The 23,525-nt window shown below is 40.0% G+C and overlaps 1 protein-coding gene across 1 annotated transcript in view; it reads left to right on the plus strand.

The window, feature by feature from the left end:
- The window catches only part of LOC119733033, a 46,588-nt gene that overhangs the window by 3,445 nt on the left and 19,618 nt on the right, over positions 1-23,525 (plus strand). Inside the window, exons 2-3 of the mRNA XM_038206613.1 lie at positions 6,509-6,594; positions 11,648-11,779. Coding sequence (XP_038062541.1) covers positions 6,509-6,594; positions 11,648-11,779 — 218 coding nt within the window. The remainder of the gene's footprint in view (positions 1-6,508; positions 6,595-11,647; positions 11,780-23,525) is intronic.

Genomic DNA, 23,525 nt, shown 5'->3' on the forward strand with positions numbered 1-23,525 from the left:
AATTCTATACATAACAGTTTACAAAAGGTGGTGTCAGAGTAATATTAAATGCATCTGTCAGGGTAAGGCTGAACGTTTCGCAAGGGGATGGGAGTGTTTACAGGTCCAATTTTAATGTGAAGCACTTTGACAAATGGGTTTACATGTACATGTACCACAGATTCCTCCATAAATTTTTATTAAAAAGTGATTACAACCGGCATTTTTATACAAACTGAAACCATACATCCTGCCACAGACCTTGACTGATTTTTATGTCGACAGTGTTCGTGTGAAGTCCAGGTAGTACCACATCCTCTTGGCTTGATGCTGTGCAGGCAGTAGACCTTTTTTTCAAGGAAGTATTTGGCCTGATTTTAGTGAAGTTTTTGATATTGGTGGGAGAAATCAGAGATCCTAATTGCTTTCGAACAGAATAACATCATCCAATTTCACTAGAAGTTCCCATTAGGTTCACAGTCAACAAAAAGTGATGAGTGACGTGTCGCATGAAATGCTTTCCGGATAGTTTGGTAAAGTTTGCAAGATTCACTGACCAATGCATGGCCTTTAATACAAAAACACTCCAGAGTTGAATGGTAAAAAAATGAATGGTTAGTAGAATCAGCAGGCTATTCATGAACCAGGAAGAGCATTAGCGAGTGAATGTGGTCTTAATCAGAGACCATGGAGCAAGTTGAGCGATGTTCCAGATATTTTCTTGAGCTTGTGTCACAGAAAAATGGAAGGCTGGTTTTGAATATCCGGTTTCCAAAGTCCAAACCGAATAATGAAATTCAAACCAAAATTTAAAAAAAAAATCAGGATTTGAGTTCCCCTACTAATTTTAATCATTTAAATCAGTGGATAAAAGTTGTGTTTTGACTTTGGTTATTTTATCACTATTAAACTATTATTTGACTAATGGAAATAGTTGCGCTCAGTTTAATTTTGTAAGGTAAATGTAGTGAAATGTAGGCTTTCTCTGGCACTGTAGCTTGAGAAAATCTGTAGGAAGAAGACAATTTGACTAAATGTTCAGTTTTGGAAATAGGAGGAAAATCCTTGGATGAATAATCTAGGGAAAGCAACATAATCATGCAGGAAAAGAACAACCCACTGGGTTTTGAACCTAGGCCATTGAGGAGGGTGACAATAGAGAGAACCACTGCAACAACCTGTATCTTGAACTTGAGTTGTTGGGTATTGAAACTTTGACACACCCATTGAAAATTAGGCTCCTAATCCCCCCCCCCCCCAATTGACCAGACAAAGCAGGACCCTTTACCAACTTGGTTCCAAGTCTAAACAGGCAGATGTGGGTTGACCCAGGGCCAGGGCTCAGCCCCACAGGCTGACCGCAGCTAGCTACCACTGTCTGGGACTATTCCGAAGGAAGTTTGGGTGTCCCAGGGATCCATGATCATTATCAACATTTACATGGTCACCTGACAGACAGGGACACCCACGTTATCAATGTCTTTAACCTTTGTTCAAGGTTAGAATGTCTGGTGCACTACCACAAGCTATAAATAGTGGCCAGGTTCCTGCTGAAGCGGCACCTCTAGAGGTGAATTCTAGAGTTGACTGATATTTTCAGTATATTAAAAAGCCATTTCTAAAGATCATGATTTGAGGTTTCCCCAGTTTACCCCCTATAGTCTTTTGCCCAAAACCTCAGCTGATTCCTACATACATGTACTGCCCATAGCACTCAGTGATTATATGGATTCTTCAGTGATGAAATACAATAAACATGTATTACAATGTTGTAGGGTTGCCATTTTTGAGTAATTTATAATTCAATTATTTAAAACTGTGTTGGACCTAAGATTTGAATATACAACACTTAACGATCCAGTTTTACATGCGCCAATTGCAACTTCGTGCCTCGTTGGTCAATTGCAAAGCACCCAGGTTAAAATATGCTAACATTACAAGGATCGGAACAATTTTAACTGCCATCGACCAAAAAGAAGGGTCATTTTTCGTACGGCTATTTGAACTGGCAAAAAGCTGTTCGAATACTGGGTTTATGATCGAATGTTGGAATGTTTGGGACCGTACACTGTACGGTCCCAAACATTCCAACATTCGATCTACATGTATATTCGGGACAGCCCTTCAACGTTGTACAGATATTTAATGTAATGGGTTAAATATGTAAACTTGAACACAATGACACAATGTTTTTTTCAGAAAGTGGTAGCAACTTTCTTATTTTTTTAGATAAAAAAGTCTTTGCAATTGCAGAAAAAAAACCTGAGTTTGAAAAAAGGGAAAGGCTGTGAATCAAGCTACATGTGTTGCACAGAAGTTCAAGGACTTGATCTGTCATTTTTATATTAAATTCAAGTAGAGTCAGACCTGGTGACAACAATGACAAGAATTGTATATTTCAGGCATGGGTATGTTATGATAACCTTGTTGGTCAATGGGGCATTTAATGCCTGTGTACGTTTGTATTATTGTTTGTGGGTCCTAGCTCGATGGTTTGTGCAACCTGGTGTGATCAAATTGTATTACAGTCACAATATCAGTCTATACAGTGTGTATAACAAATGTATGCCCTGAAGGTGTGACATGTTCTTCTGTTCAGTTATTTTTATGCTGCAGGACAATGAATCTTCATAACCGCATTTAATTACTTCACTCCTGGCTGTATTTTACTGAACGTTAAGTTGATTCTCATTTTTTATCAATTGAAGTATTGCACTGTTATAAGTAGTTCTTCTTTTCCACATTTTTGGCGTCTTCTGTTACTTCATGTTGACACAAGTGGGCATTTTCTAAAAGTATCTTTGGGGGGGGGGGGGGGCTCCTTCTGTGGCCTATCCTTTAGTTAAATTGAGGAGAATAGGCGTACATCCCATTGTATTCAGGCCCATGGCCCCTTGGCAATGTTTGCATTAATCTAAAGATGGCCAAACTTAATGCTTAATTGTACACTAACCTTCTAAAGTCTGGGTTAAAAGAAAACATGTTTAGCGTCTGGGTTTTTAAAAAGAAGGAGGAGGCGGGGCTTTTTAAAATTTATTTTTATTTTCAAGATAGCCGACAACCGTTGGTTTTTACACTGTTGAAAGATACAAAAAATGAAACACACATGCTGGACAAGAAAATTAAACATATTTACAGTGTTTTTAATAGTTTTTTAGCACGGTTTTATTCTTGTCCACGTCGACTCAACGAGGCTGGTTTGGAGATCGCAGGGTCGACTGCATGATGTGGGAAATGACTGATAGAGTCTAGAATTAGAAGTTTTGACTTGCAAGTATTTGATTTACAATGGATCGGTCGACATTTTTGCTTTAAAAAAAAAAAATCCAAGAAATCAACATAAATGTCTTATTTTTGAGGAAATGTGTGTGAAAACCTTATTCGTTATAACTAATGGCATGCATCAGTGACATTTTGGCCTCGCCGGTACGTATTTCCAGCAGTGAATAAAGCCATCAACTTTAGGGCCATTGTAACATAAGACCTGCGCTGCTGCAAATGCGTATCATGTTAAATGACAATTCTCAGTGTGATATGGGAACCACGCTAGTTTAAAGGTATAGTCCATCATTTGTAATTTTTGCATTTTGTTCGTTTGAAGCAACACACCTACTCAAAATCTGAAGAAGGGTGCTGAACAACTAACCTTATGAACTTTCAGCTCAGCTTCAGCTGTATATTTTGAGAAAAACAGCATTCTAGGATCTCGATTTCAAATCAAAAGCTGCTGAATCATGTTTTGAATTGGGCCTGAATTCAGCGTCCGAGACACGTTCTTACTGAGCAGAATGCAGCTACGCGATGTCGCGCACTGATCCGACAAATTATAGATGGCGTGCGTGCGTGCGTGTCGTGTCAACGCTTGCGCACGCTTCGTTGAATAAAAAAAAACAACTACTAACGGAAATTTCCAACGGTGCGTCACAAGAAGCACCGTTGGAAAGGCCTTCTTTCGTTGATTTCTTCAAAATGACAGCATGCCAGAAAGAATCATTTCACAGGGTTTAGTCCCCTTACTATCTTTCAGCTAAAAAGTATGTTTTTCAACAATAATTATGTCAGTCACTTTTTGGACAGCTGCAAATGATGGACTACAGCTTTAACAGCAATCCAGAGAACACACAGCAGCTCTAAATTTGGGAACCATCATTTTGTAACACAAAATTCATCCAAGTCATCACGCAGTTCGTAAGAAATGCATTTTATATAGTTCAAATCACTAAAGGGACGCTTTCATCCAGACGCTGGATGACTAGTGTCCCTTAAGGTTTGGTGAAATGAAATCCCCTAATGATGCACACATGACACTCTGATTAGTGCCAATAGGTCACACCATGGGATGTTATCTGTGTTCTTTCCTGTCTGTGGATACCCCTGGAGTTGTTACCTTTTGTTTAGAGTGACAATACAATGTTACCGTAGTCAGGATATGAGACTCGGAGATTGCCGGTGATTATGTGGGGTTAGTTACAGGCCAGGGCATTTCAAGGCTCACAGAAACAGGATTCATGAAGTGCATGCAGTGGCGCATCCAGAGGTCGGCAGGGGGACACCTTGTCCCCCTGGGGGATTTTTTTTTACATATTTTTTTGTTTCAGTGCGCTGTGGTCCAACGGTTACGGTGTGCGACTCGTGTGCCGCGGTACATGGGTTTGAATCCTGACCGTGGGAACATGGTGCTTGTGCTCTTGAGCAAGACACTTTACCATTATTGCTTTGTCCTTCGAATGGGATGTAAAGCCGTAGGTCCCGTGTGTTGTGTAATGCACGTTAAACCCAGTAACACTTGTCGCCAAGAGAAGGGGTTTGCCGCGGTGTTTCTGGCAGTGGCAGCAATTATGCGCCGCAGCACCTAGCAAAACGGTGCTACATAATGGGTCTCATATGTTCATATACTTCATTGTCTTTGGTTGCATTCTCCCCCAGCGCTTTGCATCCTCTGGCAAAAGGCGCTATATAAATACAGTTATTATTATTATTATTTCAATAAATGGTTCGAGAGTTCTGACATCATCCCAAAAACAGAAAACCAGGAAAATGCTTAAACCAAAGCAGCACTGCACTTGAAGGCCCAGTTTCAACTGCAGTGGACCTTCAAAGGTCAAATATCAGTCTTTGCAAGAAAAAAAACACATCAGAAATCTTCTGCACAGGGTACACACCCCATGAAACTCTGCGTTTCCTTTTTGGCATGATGTAAGTAACAGTTCAGTCACTTCAGTGACTTCACACATGATTGGCCCCATTCTGCCCCCCTTAGGGACTCAAAGTAAACTGTAGGGTCTTTGCTCCAGGCAGATGTGGTGCACTTGCAGCAAGTGAACTTTTTTGGGGGGAGAGGGGTGTTTGTTCTTGGGTGGCACCTTAGTGGAAACATGCAGGGTGACATTTCTGACCTGTGATACATTAACAACAGTTAATATTTTTGTACCTGGGGCGTGTTGCTGAGTGGGTGCCTATGACTGATGTCTTTGGTGTGTGGGCTGCATCATGTACACCTACATGCATAGTAACATAATGAGGTACAGCTTGCCTCGTCAAGATTTCTCCTTGAGGCCAAGTTCTTAATGTGGAATAAATTGTCAAAATTTGGGTTTGGATTGCAACAAATTGTCTAGTATTTTTCTTTTTACTTGTAATTTGCAATGACATTCGTCGTTGGTTGCACCATATGAAGTAAGTCTGTGCATCGGAACCAGGTACCCAAGTACCCGACCATTGATGTCAGGAACCGGTTCCAGATTATGGGATCGGGTACCCATAACTAACTTTACAAATTACTTAGTAACTCATCAGACAATGAAAAAGTAAGGTTTTGAGTGTCACTGGTGGGGAATTTTTTTTTTTCAAATAAAAAACAAGGCTACATTGTACATGTACATGTATATGAGAAATTAAAACAAAATATATTTCACATATATGATGCTTACGAAAGATGCAGTTTACACCATAAAGATATGCTCACTGTACACTTGTATCTTGCTGCATTGACGCACTGATGTGGTAGTATTGCTATTAACATGAGGACTTGAACAATGTGAACAGCAACTTTCGAGATAGAAGTTTGGGTTAAACGGGTACCGAGGTACCCATTTTTTTTTCAATCGGGTACCCATTTCCCATACTATCCATAAATGCACACCCCTAACCAAAAAGTGATGTATCGTGTGCACAAAGTCCACAGATGATCAGTCACTTAGTGGTGCGCCCGACGGATTAATCATGCATTATGTCAGTTATTCGGTATCATTTTCTGGTTAATTATAATCACAAAAATTCGTGTTTTTTCCCCATTCACAATATGTAGTGATTAAAAACCTAACAATAAAGGCAGGCTGATTTTTTTGGTCTATGTCTCATTCAAACATGAATAACTTTTGTTAGAAGAAGAGTACTTTTATAAAAAGTGAAATTGAAAAAACATACAATACATCTTTAATGTCTTGGGAGCTGAAAAAATAGGAAAATTTGCATTTCAACAAGTATTGTGTATTTTGATCTGAAATATGGTTTTCTGTTGTTATTGCAGGGGGCTCCATGTGTGTCGTTCTCAGGGAAGGTACATCTGTTGTCCAGGCTGGAAACCCAACCCAGGAAGTGGGTTATGCCTTACACGTAAGTGTCCATCGTAATCTCATCAAAGCATGATAGCCCTTATGTGTTTGGACAAAATAAACTCTGTGAATTTTTTCCATAAGTATTTTGTAGTTTCATTCATTTCAAGCGTTTACTAATTAAAGGTTGGCTGAGTCAACTCTAACATAACTCAACCCATCAAACCCCAACGGCATGTTCTGTTGGAATCTGTCAGGATGGGTACAGTTCTCCTAAATTGACAGTCTTTTTACATGGGGTTGGCACACCTCCAGAATCAAAGTCAGAAAAATGTGTGTGCAGTTTTCCATATGGTGTTGGAATTTGCCAGGATGGGTATGGTTCCTCATAATGTTGAGGAAGTTAGGGTTAACAATGAAGGAGAAATCAATCGTGAGTCTCTGAAGAACTTGTACCCTTGCATGAACCATAGCTCTATGCTTGATAAAAGATAATAAGGTATCGACAAATTAGGAAGCCATCAACATTGGGCTGGAAACATATCACATGTACACGTAGCTTGACATTTGGTGGATCTGGTAATCAGGAGGTTGCAGGTTCAAATCCCGTACATCAGATTTGAACCAGCCAAGTGATCCCGTTAGCTCGGTGGTTAAGTGGTTAGACATCTGCACTAGAAAGCAGGAGGTCGTGGGTTCGAGTCCCACCTGAGTGATTTTTTTTCCAATTTTCACTCGGGAGGTAACACATTGAGTATACAGTGTTTATACGTCAGTGAAGGGCAAAACCTAATTTGATTAACATCACTCCAACGCAAAAAAAACCCCATCTTATGAATAGTTAATACGGTACCAGCTGCTATGTACATCAGATTCGAACCAGCCAAACGATCCCGTTAGCTCGGTCGTTGAGTGGTAAGACATCTGCACTAGAAAGCAGGAGGTCGTGGGTTCGAGTCCCACCCTGAGTGATTTTTTCCAACTTTCATTCGGGAGGTAACACACTGAGTATACAGTGTTGATACGTCAGTGAAGGGCAAAACCTAATTTGATTAACATCACCCCAACGCAAAAAAAAAACCATCTTATGAATAGTTAATACGGTACCAGCTGCTATGTACATCAGATTCGAACCAGCCAAGCGATCCTGTTAGCTCGGTCGTTGAGTGGTAAGACATCTGCACTAGAAAGCAGGAGGTCGTGGGTTCGAGTCCCACCCTGAGTGATTTTTTCCAACTTTCATTCGGGAGGTAACACACTGAGTATACAGTGTTGATACGTCAGTGAAGGGTAAAGCCTAATTTGAAGCCCAGTGCTACTGCCTATATTTTGCTTGTTTGTGTAGCCACAGAGATTTGACCAATGGAAACCAGCTGGTGTGGGGTGTTATCCAAATAGCAGCAATTGGTACAAATTGGCTCCATAATAGCCAAAGGGTTGATCCTATTTTTGGTGTCATCATCCAAAGTTTGATTGATTAAAGTTTGATCTGAAGTTTGTGTCCCATGCCAATTTAATCGGTGGCCACTTGAGGATGGAAATGTACATTCAAATCACCAACAGGAGTACTTTATAAATAGTCGGGTGCACCACAAAGTGACGTATCGTCTATGGACTTTGTGAATACGATGCTTCGGCACTTCGTGGTGCGACCAATGAAGTAATGCTGTGCATTCCTTCCTCAAAACCCTTTGCTTTCTTGCTTGGAACTTTCATGAATCTGCCCAAAACTCCAGAGGCCAAAATATTGAGTCCGGTGACACAGATTTTTATAAAAACAGTAGACTTTTTTAAGAATATGACTTTTTGCATGAACCACCTGGAAATGATATTATCAAAGAGCACAATGCATGAAGGAACTGAGTTAAATGTTCATCAAGTAGCATGATACTGTGGTATTTATTTTTTGGCGGTCATGAAGAAATGCTTTTGGCAGTTTCACTCCCCCCCCCATCCCCCCTCTGAAATGCCCCACTCCCACTGCCTCCTTGGTCCTCCAACACATCCCCTGGGGTCCATCACTTGAAATAAAGAAATGTGTGGATCAAAAACTGTCCATCACCAAAACAAATGATAGAAAAGTATCCTGTGTTTTCTTCAAAGAACTGTGAATTCTGTCTTGGGATTGATTATTTTGACTTCACAAGAGAATACTGCCATGCAAAGCCTAAACCAAAACAGCTGTTTTGCAAATGATGAAGCAGCCCATTTTATTGATCCCATAACTCATTATTTGGAAGTAAGTTATTTGATCAATCAAAATGGGAACCACTTTAGAAAGGTATACTCAAACTTCGAATCTAACTGGACATACATTTGCAATTCTCCAGTTCTTTTCAAGTTCAGGACTGATCACTATCCATCAACATCATTTGTCAATTTGAAATCAAAGTGTTCAACTTCAGCTGTGTACATTTATAGTTTTCGTCTGCTTAAAGGAAAAATGAGCAGCAGGAGCCAATTTTGGGCCAATTGACAGTAATGCAGAAACCAGACGCTGAAGTTCCCTTGACCCTTGTAAAAGTCACTGACCTTGGCCAACTAACCACTCACTTCCTATTTAGTTGTGTTGTGTACAGAGAATTATGTAGACCAGCTATGTATTTCTCTTTTGGGTCCTTGCTCTATGCCCATGATGTTGGCACAGTTACATGTATGTTGCAACTGGGTTGAGGCCAAAAGGGGTGGGGGGGGGGGTGTGGGGGGTGTGAAGACATACTACTAGCATGGAGGAATAAGAAGTCAGACCATGGAGGAAGGAATTCATGGTCAGACCAGTCACCAGGGGGAGGGGGAGGGGGTGCCCCCCCCCCCCCCCCCCCCCCCGCATTGCTACTGGAAGTGGTAATGGTGGGCGCTATAAAGTAAATGATCTCCTTTACTTGTATCTGTGTGATTCCTCCTTTTGATCCTGGACTGACCTAACTTCAGGCATGCAACTTTTCCTCGGATCAGCTGATTTCCTCTTTTTTTACTTCCCATGTGTGCCATTGAAAATAGAAAAACACTGTACAAAGTCTGGGAAAAATTTTGAATTTCCTCTTTTTTGTGATTTCCCAGTTGCATGCCTGTAACTTGCAATAACCCTAAAAATACCCGCAACCGACCACCACAGCACTCCATTGTTTTATTAATTTATGCAGGAGAAAATACCAGGAGAAAATACAACTTTAATATCTAAGAAAGGGGTTAAAAGTTACAGTTCACAATGTTCAAGGTTCACATGAATTATGAAAAAAAAACTGCCTCAAACACGTTCAGGACGACCTGAATCGCATACGTGTTTTTCAACATATTTTTCAAGGTGAATGACGTACATCTAGGTAAACTTTAACTGTATCTAAAATCAGTATACTTTTTATTATCTACAGCAACTTAATTTTGCTAATTTTGAGCTGCTAGGGCTTCAGCTCTACTGTAAGTTTAAGCTGCAGTCCTGTCAGAAACTCTGGCCAGTAGTAACAAAAGGCAGTAAATAAACAGTGATCAAATGAACTTAATGCTTCAGACAATGACTATTCAGCTGTGCTTCACATGCAAATTAGGTAGGTGAACCACACACAAATAAGATGTTGGTCAAGGAACATTAGCAGCAGTATAGGGTGTACACAGATTATGTTAACGGTAAAATCTGAGGTCTTAGAAACTATAAAGGGGGAGAGATGGGAGGCTTAATTGGGTGTACAGGTGTAATATAAACTCAATTTCTTGGACATTTCTTAAACAATAGGGCCAGGGAAGGAGCATAGGGATTTATATGTCACAACTGGATTGCGAGCCTAGCCAAAATCTGGGCTAGATGGAGGGGCAGGGCTTGAAGGTAAACTTACAGATGCAACAAGTAGGCCTCAGGCAATCCACTTACTGAATACTTTTGGCTGTAATTTCACCCTCCTTGTATCTGATAACTCTGTGGTTGCACAACCAATGAAGGGATATCCTCCAAGCTCCAACCAAGCACAGCCATCAGAGTTGGGTAATCAGGGGTTGAAATTGTTCATTCCGGAGGGTTTTCGTCTACCTCCTGGGCTCCAGTGGGCATGCATGTCTACCTCTGTAATTAGATACAGCTGGCCACATCCCAAATGGAAAGATTAAACAAAGTGTAGCCATAAATGGCGAAATATATATGATCTGACTATGGTCTGACATATCAGGTGATTTACTGACCAATCCTATCCAAACAAAAAGGGATCATGGCTTAAATGTTATAATAGCAGTTATATGCCAGTTGCAGGCATGCAATTTTTCCTTGGATCCGCTGATTTCCTTGTTTTTTACTTCTCAAGAATGCCATTACAAATTGAAAAACACTGTACAAAGTCTTGTATGGTTTGGAGTTCCCTCTTTTTTCCTAAGTTCCCAGTTGCATGCCTGCAGTTGTAATACAATCCCTTCCGTGGCAGCAGAAGAGTATTAGGTGAGGAAGAAGGGGCATTTTCCCCACTTGAAAACAGTTTTCTTTGCCTGGAAAGCTTTTGATAGCGGGGACATACATGTATGTAGGTACTAGTTGTGCCCCTCCAATTTCAGAAACATCCCGCTGTCATTGACACAAGTACTTGAATTGATTCCTGTTACTGTAAAGCACTATCATATGACAGATTTGCTGAATTAAAGTTATTAAAAAAAAAAACTTCTTCGGATTTACGTACCCCTAAAAAAATAGATTTTGTTTTTGAAAATTTAATTGCCAAGTTTCTACGAATACAAAGATATTTACTTTTTAACGAGACATCGAACAAAACTGAGCCCACGTTAAATGGAATATTTACTTTAATACTACATGTCTGATTTGTAGCTGCAGCTGTACAATAGATCAGGCATTTTTTGTTCATTACAATGCTGAAAATAATTTCAGCTTATTTTCAGTGGGTCAAAAAAGGAAGACAGAAAAGAGCATTTTCCATTAAAATAACATTGACAAATTGAAAGTTTGTTGCAAGATAAAATGTTGATGAGTAGCTTTAACCATAAAATATTTTCCAATACTATTTCATATCGCCCTTGACCATGGACCTCCTGTATTTTAACTCGTATGTTATTATACACATCTGTAATTGTACTTCATCTCTTAAAATCTCTTTTTCCTTCAATCCTTATCTCATCTGCAGCTGTTTGCCGAGGCTCCTGCGGGGAGGGTGCATGCAGCGCCCCTAACACCTGCACCAGATGTCAACAAACAGCTTACGGGACAACGACATGCCAACGCACTGCACCAGCTTACACGAGAACATCTTACCCTGGTAAGACAAAATATGAGTAACTTTGAATTGCATCGAGCAATCACATTCGCGTCAGGAGTAACTTAAGTCCGCCCTCAAGTTGCCCTTGTGACAACTTAGAGCAGTGGGTGAATGACTTTCCAGGATCCAGCCGCGCCTGAGCTACGATCGTCCAGAACATATCAGTTGCCGATTATTTTGCGACCACAATGTAACTTTGACGATATTAAGACGATGGGCATCAGTCGGTGCTAAAAAATTTACAATTTTTGCACTGCGACGGTATGTGTTACCAACAGGCAGGAATCAATCGCAGTCAACTTGTGTGAAATTATGACATCGTGTGTGCATCCGCATCTTCTTATTTAATTGTGTAGCCAATCAGCATCAGGCAAAAATGGTTGAATGAACAGTGGACTATCATTTGATTGTTATCAACCCACGCACTGCCACTTTGCAGACATCACATGCTGTGGCGCACGGGGGTGGGGGGGGGGGTTGCTTGAGACTCAAGAGGTTGTAATGGTTTTGTAGTCGCACATTTTGACCTTTGTGATATGTACATGTACGTGGCCTGTTTTCGAGTAGTATAATGGGGGGGGGGGGGTAAGTGGTGCCAACAAATGTCAAAATAGTCCCCCCCCCCCCGAAAAAAAGAAAACAAACTTCCAAAAATTGTGAGCCCCCCCCCCCTCCCCAAACAAATCCAAATCCTGGGTGCGCCACTGATCACATGATCACGCCTATACCAAGGAATTGTCGAAACATGGGTGACATGAGCATGGTTGCTATTATTTTGTGTCCAGATGCCGCTTGTTCCGCAAGAACAACACGATTTCTCAATTTTGTGACCTCAAGCATTACTGCTTGATTTCTGCTTGTTGCCGATGGTTCAGTCACGGGACAAGCAAATACAGGTCTACCTGAGGCCACCTTCTACAATTTTATCTAGGCTAAAGTTGAATAGAATCGACTCTGAATAAAATCGTGACTCCGGAATCAGAGGCAGTTCCACAAGTGCCCATTTATCAGGAGAGGGGAGAAACGTTGAAGGTTACCCTCCAAAGGTTTGATAAATGGAATAAATACAAGCAAAATGTCTCAGATAGCCCAGAATCTCTTCAATGTTCATGCCCCACCCTTTTGGGGGTAAGTTCCAAAGCCCCATTGCAACTAACAGTTGACAGATGTGCATTCCTGCACTCCTCAGTCAATTGATGATGTCCCTTGCTCTATGGTGTACCCTCCAGGCTCAGCAAAAAACTGTAGCAAAGTCCAGTAACTACAAAAAAGCTATCATAAAACCAGAGGCACAAAAACTGTAAAGAAGTAGCTCTCATTGGGACCTGTACAACCTACCATGGAACTCTCTTAAAGTACCTTATATACTGCCAGTAAGTTACTGGACAACCAGTTTGTTAGATTATTAAGAGCAAAAAGGAACAACATCCTATTCTAAGTAGTGTTGACTACTGAAACCAATGCAGAATAGCAGTATTGATCTGTGTTAAGGAGATTAAGTGGGATAATCCAGCCCCTAGCCAGGGCACAATTGGTGCTTTGTTTGACCTTGATTTGACAGTAAGCTGTGAAGTGTGCTAGTTGTATGGGGATTAGCACACCTACTAACCCACAAGATGCACTCAATGGATCCCAGTAGCAATTTCCTGTGGCTTTCTTCTGTGTAAATCAGTGTTCTATTCTTTTTGGTTGATATTGATTTTTGTTTTCCAACAATGTTTTGAAAGAGCTGATAGTTGAGGAGGGTTGGAAATTCCAACTTTACTTTCATGTGGAGGAGCAGATTGTACATGTATATACTGGAGTTGTAGTCAAGCCCATCATAAGTCCATCAGAAGTAACAAGTCACAAGCCAGATCAAATGCATGAGATTCACAGTGACCAGGGTTCGACTTAAGTGGTTGCCCACTAGCCAAATGCTAGTCAAAACAGCAGCGGGCTAGTCAAACTATTCCTTAAGTAGCCCGGTTGGCGAGTCAAAAACTATTGGGCTACGGCAAAAATGAAGGACAGGAAGAAAACAATATTTTTATATTCAGAGAGCAAACCTGTATCAATCAATGTGTGTCTAATTTATAACTGTCAAGCGTGAAGTTATCAGATTAGTTTATTAAAAACATTGACAAGATTGCCTCAGGATACACGTTTTAGATGTATTTACATTGTTGTTTATGAGACACTCTATAAAAGAAAAAAATGCCGACTAGTGAAAATGCCTGCGGGCTAGTTAAGAGCCTGTTTCAGTAGCTGGGCTGGCTAGTGACAAAATAAGTTCAAGGGAATATACATCATTTGCTTTTGCTGTAATTTTCAGAAATGGATGAAATTGGGGGGTTGGAAATATATAGCAAATATAGTTACACTGACTTTTTTGAGGTTTTGGGTTCGAAAATGCTATAAAAACCAAGAAAAACAATCATTTTCCTGTAGTCTGGTTCCCTGACTCCATTTAAGAAGAAACAGAGCAGTTTACATACATTGGGGAATTGTAAGGTCAGGGAACCAGTCTAGCTGGCTTGTACCCGTTCATAGGTGTGTAATCGATCGCAAACAAGTGCGATGGTCAACTGGGGCCAGTATTTGAAAAAAAAGCCAGTTTTTTCCAACGCTGGTCGGCCGATCAGCGTTGGAAATTGATACAAAAATACCACTTTTCTTGAAAATGACAGTATACCAGGTGCCATGATTTTACAGGATGCTTTACACTGTCATTCACTAACAGTCGATCCAGCAAGGTATTTCAAAATGATTTGGTAGTTTTATTTTTTGATGTTTGCAAATGTTGTATTTTCCCTTTAAGGTCGCACCCTGAAGAAATTCCTTTTTTTTCACAGGTTTCTGTCCTGGCTGAAAAGCTTGTCACTTTACCTGAGAATAGATGACATATGATTGATTTGTGCCGATTTGAGTTTGCTTCAGTACCCTCCTAAATGCCTAAAATCATGATGATTTCCCCACTCCACATGCTCCACCACCCACACTGGAAGTTTTTCATGTTTGAAGATTAATTGTTGCAAAGTGCACTGTCCTACATGTATGTATTTTGGTATATCACAACAGTGCAGACACTTCTTGTGATTTAACTCTATTTCAAATGTAACACCTGTCTTTCTCACCTTATCTCCAGAAGATAAGGTTCCTGGACTTGATTATACATGTACTGAGAAATCACCTCTGAAGGTTGAGAGAATTTGACTGACATTTTAGTGGTAGAGCCTTCATGTAGATTTTTCAAATGGGGTTGGCTTGATGTGTTGTAGGTCAACACTTTAGGCCTTTGCACGCTATTGTCTCACCTACAGTACTAACGTCTGTGTTGAAATCTGGTCCCATCAAAATACGCTTTGTCTTGATTCGCAAGAGTCATTTCAAAAGTATTTGTACAATATTTCTTGCTGAAACCTCATATGTTTCAATACTCCGAGGTCTGCACTAGAGCGTAAATTGTCGAACAATAGGCCGTGCACAACGGCCAATTCAAGATCAACAAACGGTCGCCTCCACAGACTTCACGGACTTGTGTGTGTGTGCAAAAGGCACAAGGGATTAGCGTGTTTAGATGTCACCCGGAGGCGAGTCGAGGCAATCTTGACATTTCAACTAGTCATCAGCCGTGCCTGTGTATAAAAGCAGCCTGTACGTGCTCATGTCATGGGCACTAATTGGTTAAGGGCAAGGCATTCACTTCTCTCTCTAAAAAAATATCCTTAGGGAAGACAGAAATTTTCTGTAAAATTTAAATTGTTTTGAAGTAAAAGGTCATGTTACCTTAAGCAGTTGCTCAGCTCATACATTATTTTGAAGTCTACATCCACTCTGGCTTCCTCCCCCCCCCCTACACCCCCCCCCCACCACATACTGTTAGCAACTGTTATGTCTGGCCAATGTACGCAATCATGTTGTCCACATGCTCTGCACATACATGTTTCATGTTATGGTAGTAAAATGTGCGGAAGCTTTCAATTTCTGGGCAGTCTGGTGACCTGAGTGACCCGAAACCTGCCGCCAATCAATCATTTATTTTTCACTGTTTATCAAGCTGTTGCCAAGATCAGCAATGAAGGAGACATACAAAAGCTTTTGCTGTCAGTGTGCACAGGTGTAAAATTCAGACAAATAATACACCTACATTTTCTAGACTTCCTTCAATGACAGTATCCTAACCCCCTAGTAGTTCCTCAGGACTACCCTGCTAAATCGAACAGAGTCCAACTGGAGTTTCCTGTTCAGTCCACTGTGCCTTATTTTCAGTTGTCTGCTGAATCCAACAGAGTCAAACATGGCGTTATAATGAGGTTCAGTTGCCTGCTGAATCCAACATGTATGCATCAAGAATGTACACCAGGGGTTTACTGCTCAATCCAACAGGTTCCATCCAACAGGCTCCATCGGGTATTTGATATAGTTGGATCCTGTTGGATTCAGCAAGGTTAGGGTTAACACACACAAAACAACAACAATTTTTATTGAAAATCTGAAATTTTTTCAAAAACTTAATGACATGTTTGATCAGAATGATCCTTCTATAGAAGCCCTGGCCTACCCCATTCCACTTGCACCTTTAAATTAAAGTCAGGGTTCCTAGCCACTGTGGAAATCAGGAAACACTCATTGAATTTATGCAAAACAGCCAAATCAGGGAACACAGTGAATATCTTACAGTGACCCAGAAGGGAAAGGTTTTTCGCCAGTTTAGCGTGGGCTCTACTATGGGCTACATGTACATGTATGTGTGTGTTGTGCCATGTGTCCAAGTTGTGTCCATTGATTGAGTCTGACCACAGTCTGATGGAGGCTTTTTTTTAGTGTTTACTAATGCAGAGTGTGTATTACACACCTCTCCAGACAATAACAGTTGGCTGTGATACACCACCTCTTCACTTCCCAGCAACTTGGTTAAAGGGAAAATACAACATTTGCAAGCATCGAAAAAAAACTATGATGTTTTTATGAAATACTTTACAGGATGTTGGTAAATGACAGTCTAAAGCATCTTGTAAAATTATGGCACCTGGTGTGAAGTCATTTTCAAGTAAATGGTATTTTTGTATACATTTCCAACGGTGGTCGGCCGACCACCGTTGGAAAAACCTAACTAATTTTCAACTGCTGCTCCAAATTTACCATTTTGTTTCAGTCCAAATTTTGTTTGCAATTGGTTGCATGTTCATGAATGGGGGCAGGCCAGCTAGACTGGTTCCCTTACCGTACAATTTTCCGGCATCTAAAAATTTATCCATTTAATTTTCAGTGGAATCAGGGAACCAGACTACTAGAACATTTTTGTTTTTTGTTATGGTTTTTCCAACATTTTCGAACACAAAACTTCAAACATGTCAGTGCAACAATAATTTGATCTATTATACTAACCCCTCAAATAGTTCATTTCTGAAAATTGAAGCAAAAGCCAATGATGTACATTCCCTTTAAAGTGAAAATATTTCTCAATCTTATATGGAATTTTGAAAATTTCTCAGGGAAGTATCAGGGAAAACTCAGGGAACTTTGTTTTCACTCAGGAAAATTTGCTGGGAGCCCTGTTTTAGGCCGTGTCCAAAACGGGCTTCCAGAGCTATGGCTACGTCTATGGTCAACGCGTCCCCGTGTATTTTCAATAGGTGCAGACCTAGACCTAGCTCTAGACAGCTGGATTCAGATGCAGCCTTAATCTCCACTAAATTGATTGTTTTATAACTGTTTTGTAACATCCCCTGAAGGGTCATTGTCCTTTTCCTGTCATTGTCTGGAGTCCATTTAGCCTTTGGCTTATCATGGGTCATTGCTGGTCAGTTGGTCTGGAGTGACCACTGGTAGGAACTTGTCAAGGACATGCGCTGCATACATAATACATGTATCACATGCTGGCATTCAATAAGGCTTTGATTGAATACCGGTACATGTTAAACTATGTACAATATTAATGTTATAAAACACTTAATCCATTGCTTAATTCTGTGGCTACAATGAAGGAATTGGCTTGATATTGGGCCTGCGTTAGTATTTGATTGGTGTTACAGTTGTCCTCCGCCATGCTATTTTCCAGTTTCACCACGCTATATCAATTTTCAAGTTTCACTTTGGATGAGACATCATAAAGCAAAATAAAATCTATCAATGCTTAGCAAAATACTAATTGTTTTACAAATTTTTTAAGTACCTGTGGCAGAATCTTCATTGAGGAGGATCTGTTAGAGTGCACCATGCATGCAACTTTTCCTCGGATCCACTGATTTCCTCTTTTTTTAATTCACACTTTAATATGCCATTAAAAATTGAAAAACGCTGTACAAAGTCTTGTAAAAATTGGAGTTTCCTCTTTTTTTGTTTATTCCAAGTTGCATGCCTGGTGCACTGAAGGTGCAAAAGCAACCAAATATGAAATCCTTTTTTGGAGAGTTGCAGACTTTCAGAATGGAGTTTTTTGTGTGTGTAAAATGAACTAACAAATTCAAACCGCGGAAGGGGGAAATATTAAACTTGTGGCAGAGCACAGGAGAGAGTAACTTTAACCTTGCAAAGCAATACCCTTATTAGTGCACGGGGTGGTTCTCTTTTAGCAAAAACAAATCTTAATTTAACCCTAACCCCTTGAGTGATTTGCTATAGGAACCTTCCTCACTCTTAACAAATAATTTATTCTGATTTTAATGAGCAGAACATGCCATGAATGACCAACAAGATGCCAAATGAATTCCATTTCCAATCATGGACTTTCCAAACCAAAGTCTTTTTGTATGCTTCATGGTCATTCACCTTTTGCCAAAGTGGGTCAAAACTCTTACAGTGAATAAGCCTACATTGCATGAACTCATCCTTCACCGTTTCATTCCAAATTGGTATTTTAGTTGAGAATCCTCAAAAACACCACGTTGTCGGATGTTTTGAACTGTGTCACTCATTGGAGCTTCAATTGAGCCCCATGCCTGACTGCACTGAACCCCGAGACCAATTTCCTGGTGCTTGGTCCTTCTTTCAGATTTGATGGAAAAACACAATTTCCTGACTTCAGACCACAATCTTGCATCCACTTCCTCCATACAACCATGCAGTTGCAAAGTGGTGAAAGAAAAATCCTGAAATGTTCAATGGAAGATGTTAATTTGTAAGCCTTTTATCTCATAGTAGGCCTACACAACAAATTCCACTTGCAATTTTCGAGTTTGTAGCAGTGCTTGGAAACTCTGAGACGGAAGTTTAATTGAATAAATAACAATCTTGAAATCTTCTTCCTGTTTTCCCTATGGGATTCATTTCCAGACAAGGTCAACTTGAGTTGAAGTCAAGACCTTTCTGAAATCTTGCCAGATCTTTCAAATTGCAATAGACTTTTTTTCATGAAATCTCTGAAATGCACATTTGTGTTTGATTTACCCTTTTTTTTCTCCATTCCAGTGCCTCTTTTCGGATCCCAGAAGGCCAGCCTTGTGTCCCCTTTTACCTATGTCACTCACCGACTCATTAATACATGTTTATATATTTATTTATTACATTTCTTTACCCAGGGTATGCCCAAACAGTTTAAAACTGGTTTGCATTGGGGCCCTTCATGAACGACAACTGACTACGTACACCTACAATTACAAATACATTACAACAAAATAAAAGAACATGGACTAAATCCATTACTAAACAACTATAACTATTGTAAAATTATTACGACTAAAAACAACTTAGGGCTTTCCCGCATATACCAAGTAGTTGAATATTCGATCATCAACTGAATATTCGAATAGCTTTTTGCCGATTTGAATATTCGAGGAAAAACAATAACAAACACACATATGCACAGGACTGTGATGTGATGTTATCGTAAAGTTGCAGGTGCCACTTTTGTGTTGACTGTAACGCTTTGGTCGATGGCGGTTCATTGTTCACATCCTTTTAACAGGTTAAAGACCCTTTACAATTATAAAATGCTTACAGAAAAACACTCCAGCGCCCCATATCGATCGCTACAGGCAAATTTTACCTGGCACACTCTTGGTGCAACTTTTTTACCGGTGCAGCACGCAGTTGCAGCTGGCAGTTTCGAATATTAGAATATTCGGTCCAACGCAGTTTTGAGTAATTGAATACTAAATTATTTGAAAATGGACAGCCCACAACATCGCTAAACAGGCTTCACTACTTTAAGGTATATAGTGAACACAAAGAATGTGTATACATTTGTGTATTGAAAAATAAGGCTAATGATTAGTTGATTACGGGAGGGCAAAAATATAGCGGTCAATTATGAGCATTGCAGTGCTATCATATACATTGTAGGATTACCCTGTATTAAACAATCCTCCAATTGTCCTCATGGAAAAAAAGTATATAGCCTCAATCCTGCGAATTCCTCCATTAGTTCTTGAATATGGTCCGTAGAGGGGTGACCACTGCCTGAAGCCTGCAAAATCCTTCAGCAGTGACTGTCAATATGTTGAGGCTTGGCCAATGACATCCTGGAGCATTACGGAGGATTTCAAGCATAATCCAGGCCGATATATATGCTTGGCTGAGCAAAAACAACAGAAGGTCCAGCCCAAGACCTTGACAAAGTGCATCCTATGAAATCAGTAACACACTTTTACCATGTAACCTCAATCCTCCAAATTCCTCCACTTTGGCAAAGAGGATTTTGAAGGATTCAGGGTGGTTAGGGTTAAACACCAACAAATGTGATATATTTGTCCCATTGGGTAGTGTAAACCAGATGCATGAAAGACTTCCAGTGAATAGCCATTGTGAATCTATTGAATAGAATTTTGTGTGCTCTGGGATCATAACTACACTTAAGAGGAATGGGCATTTTCACAATTTGTGTTTTGTTTCAAAACCATGTCTTGGTCTCTTTATTTATTTATTTAAACTTGGTAATTCACGGTAGCCTATTTAAAGCTATAGTCCATCATTTGTAATTAGTGCATTTTGTTTGTTTGAAGCAACGAAAGTGTTCAAAATCAAATGAAGGATACTGAACAACTTACTTGATGAAGTTTCAGCTCAGCTTCAGCTTCATATTCCGAGAAAAACAGCATTCTAGGATCTCAATTTAAAATCAAAAGTTGCTAAATCATGTTTCGAATTGTTTTGAATTGCAGCTTAACACGATGTTGCGCACTGATCCAACGAATTATAGCAACCGCGCGCGCCTGTGCGTCGTTCCAAAGCTTGTGCGCGCTGCGCCGAATAACAAAATGAACAACTAATTTAAATTTTCTTACGGTGCTTCTTAAGAAGCACCGTTGGAAATGCCTTCTTTCGTTGATTTCTTCAAAATGAGAGCTTGCCAGAAAGGATAATTTCACAGGGAGTTTTATAGTCCCCTTACTATCTTTCAACCAGTATGTTTTTCAACAATAATTACGCTGGTTACTTTTTTGGATAGCTGCAAATGATGGACTCGGGCTTTAACCAAGGTTGTTTTTCAAGGGGCCGTGTTGCCTAAAAATCAGACAATATTGAAATTATAATCAGTAATTTAAGACATAAAACAAAATAAGAAGAAAACTTAAAGGATAAAAAAGAAATAAAATACTATGACCTATTACGGATAACAGTAGTTATACAATCACCAGAACAGTAAAAATTAATATATAAACGAGACAAGATTAGCTAATTACACTTAAAGAATTATTGTCAGGTTGATTTGATGCAACTTAAAAAATACACAGTAATCAAAAAGTAAAAGCAAATTTTGTAAAATAAAGTAAAACAATAAAAATATATTTACAGAATTGATTTAAAAGCAAACAACAAAAAGTGTACTTTGATAAATAACCTGAACAGCATACCTGTTTTTTTTTTTTTTTTAAACATTTTATGATTAGAGGATGCGAAGATGCACCGTGTAAACTGTGTGCATTCTCCGACCTCATAAATCACTTTGGTAACAGTTAAGACTTCAATCCCTGTCTGCGGATGTTTTGACCAAAGTGTCACACCAATCCCATGGCAATACAAGGTGGTTACTATCAACGTGACATTGATTCTCAGTGTGGTTTTCCTGTTATCAAGTCATCTTTTTCTTTGGTCTGTCTAGCCGGGCAGGAAGTTCACCTCAGGTCCTAATAAATCTCCGAAGCCTGTAGCTCATTGTTGCACAAAATTGACAGTAACCATCTCTTCGACTTAATTGGTCGAAAGAGATGGGTTTTGCCATATAGTATCGAGGGCACAAAAAATGCAGTTACATGTACACTATACAGCCAACAGTAACCATCCATTGTTTTAAAGATGTTCTGTCTGTGCTCTTTTGCAGTTGCACCCCGAAATATAGAATTTTGTTGTTAAATTGCTTGGCACTTTTGGATTAGACGTCGACAGAACGGCCTACGCTTTTGGATTAGACGTCGACAAAACGGCCTACGCTTAACAAATTATTTGCTGCATGTGGTCAGACTGCGGTCAGACACATCATTGATGACAATTTAACAAGCTAGACCTGGAAAATGTTTCTTTATAAATGGATTTTTTTCTAAATTGTTGTCTGAACGAAGATATAAAATAAATAAACAAGGAACAAATTGTTGCATCAGTGCAACAAGGTCGTAACTCCCCTCTGCAACAAAGTCGTATCTCGCGCGAATACGCTCAGTGCAACAAGGTCGTATCTCGACGTCCATTGACTTTGTGTGTACATCCGGGTTATTTTAAGTGAGATACGACCTTTTGACATTCTGAGACTCGCGTTTCACGTGCGGCCTATTTTTAGGAGATACGACCTTGTTGCATGGACACGATGAAATAATGAAGAGATTATAAAAAGAGATCTTTTAGGCCAAAAAAAAAAAGTCTCCGGTTTCTGGTATGCGCGCGCGTCGCCGTAGCCATGCGCGTCGGCAAAATGAAAAAGGTTTTTTTTCAATACAAGATGATGTTTCAAAACCGCCAAACTCACTGGTTTGACTGGAATTCTGCTGCTGCCCAATTTTAACGTGTTTTTAGATGGGGTTATGATCGAGAATAAGCTTTATGTGGCCTCTCTGGACTCCCATATATTTGCACTAAGTTTAGTCGGGCACCATTTGCAGTCATCAGCCGACATTTGAAGCCAAAAAAAAAAAAAAACCAGGTAAAAAAAAAAAACAAACGCGTCGCCGCACCACTTTTGGGGCAAGCTCCATACCAGAAACCGGAGACTTGTTTTTTTTGGCCTTAGTAAAAATTTAGTCAACTTTTTTTAGCTACTATGGCGTTAATTCTTGTAAATTCTATCCAGATATTCAGGCTGTGGTTCCTTGCTCTGTGGTTGCACATGCCTTGTTTTAAAGCACCAGTCATCTGGTGCTCATTTTTGCATATCCTACCATCAAACCTACTCCTGGATTCTCTCTGTAATTGTCTGAATACTATCCTTGTTTTGAAGGGATATTAAGTCCATCAAATTGGACTCCTTAATTGATTGAAGACTACCCAGGGGGTTGAAAGAGAGTGTCATATGTGGCCAGTGACACAGGACATACCTCTCTATGGGCTCCGTGCGCCAACATTGGAGGGCACGTTTTTACCACTTTTGAGATAAACGGGACACCGCGTGTGTGTACTCTACTGGTTTAGGCGCGAACTACGCACGACTTGTTTATCCAGAATGTGCACAAATCCAAGCCATAGTGTCTTCGCGCATGAGCGTCAGGCATCGTCGGCACGCGAATACGTTCGAATTTAACTTGCGATGGTCTCCCAGACTAATCGCCGCCCCCAATAATTTTGGATACATTTGAAATACGCAGCGGATGGACCGGGAACCAGTCTACATGTAGGT

The sequence above is a fragment of the Patiria miniata genome, unplaced genomic scaffold, assembly GCF_015706575.1.
Source record: "Patiria miniata isolate m_02_andy unplaced genomic scaffold, ASM1570657v1 HiC_scaffold_25, whole genome shotgun sequence".
In the NCBI taxonomy this organism is placed as follows: Eukaryota; Metazoa; Echinodermata; class Asteroidea; order Valvatida; family Asterinidae; genus Patiria; species Patiria miniata.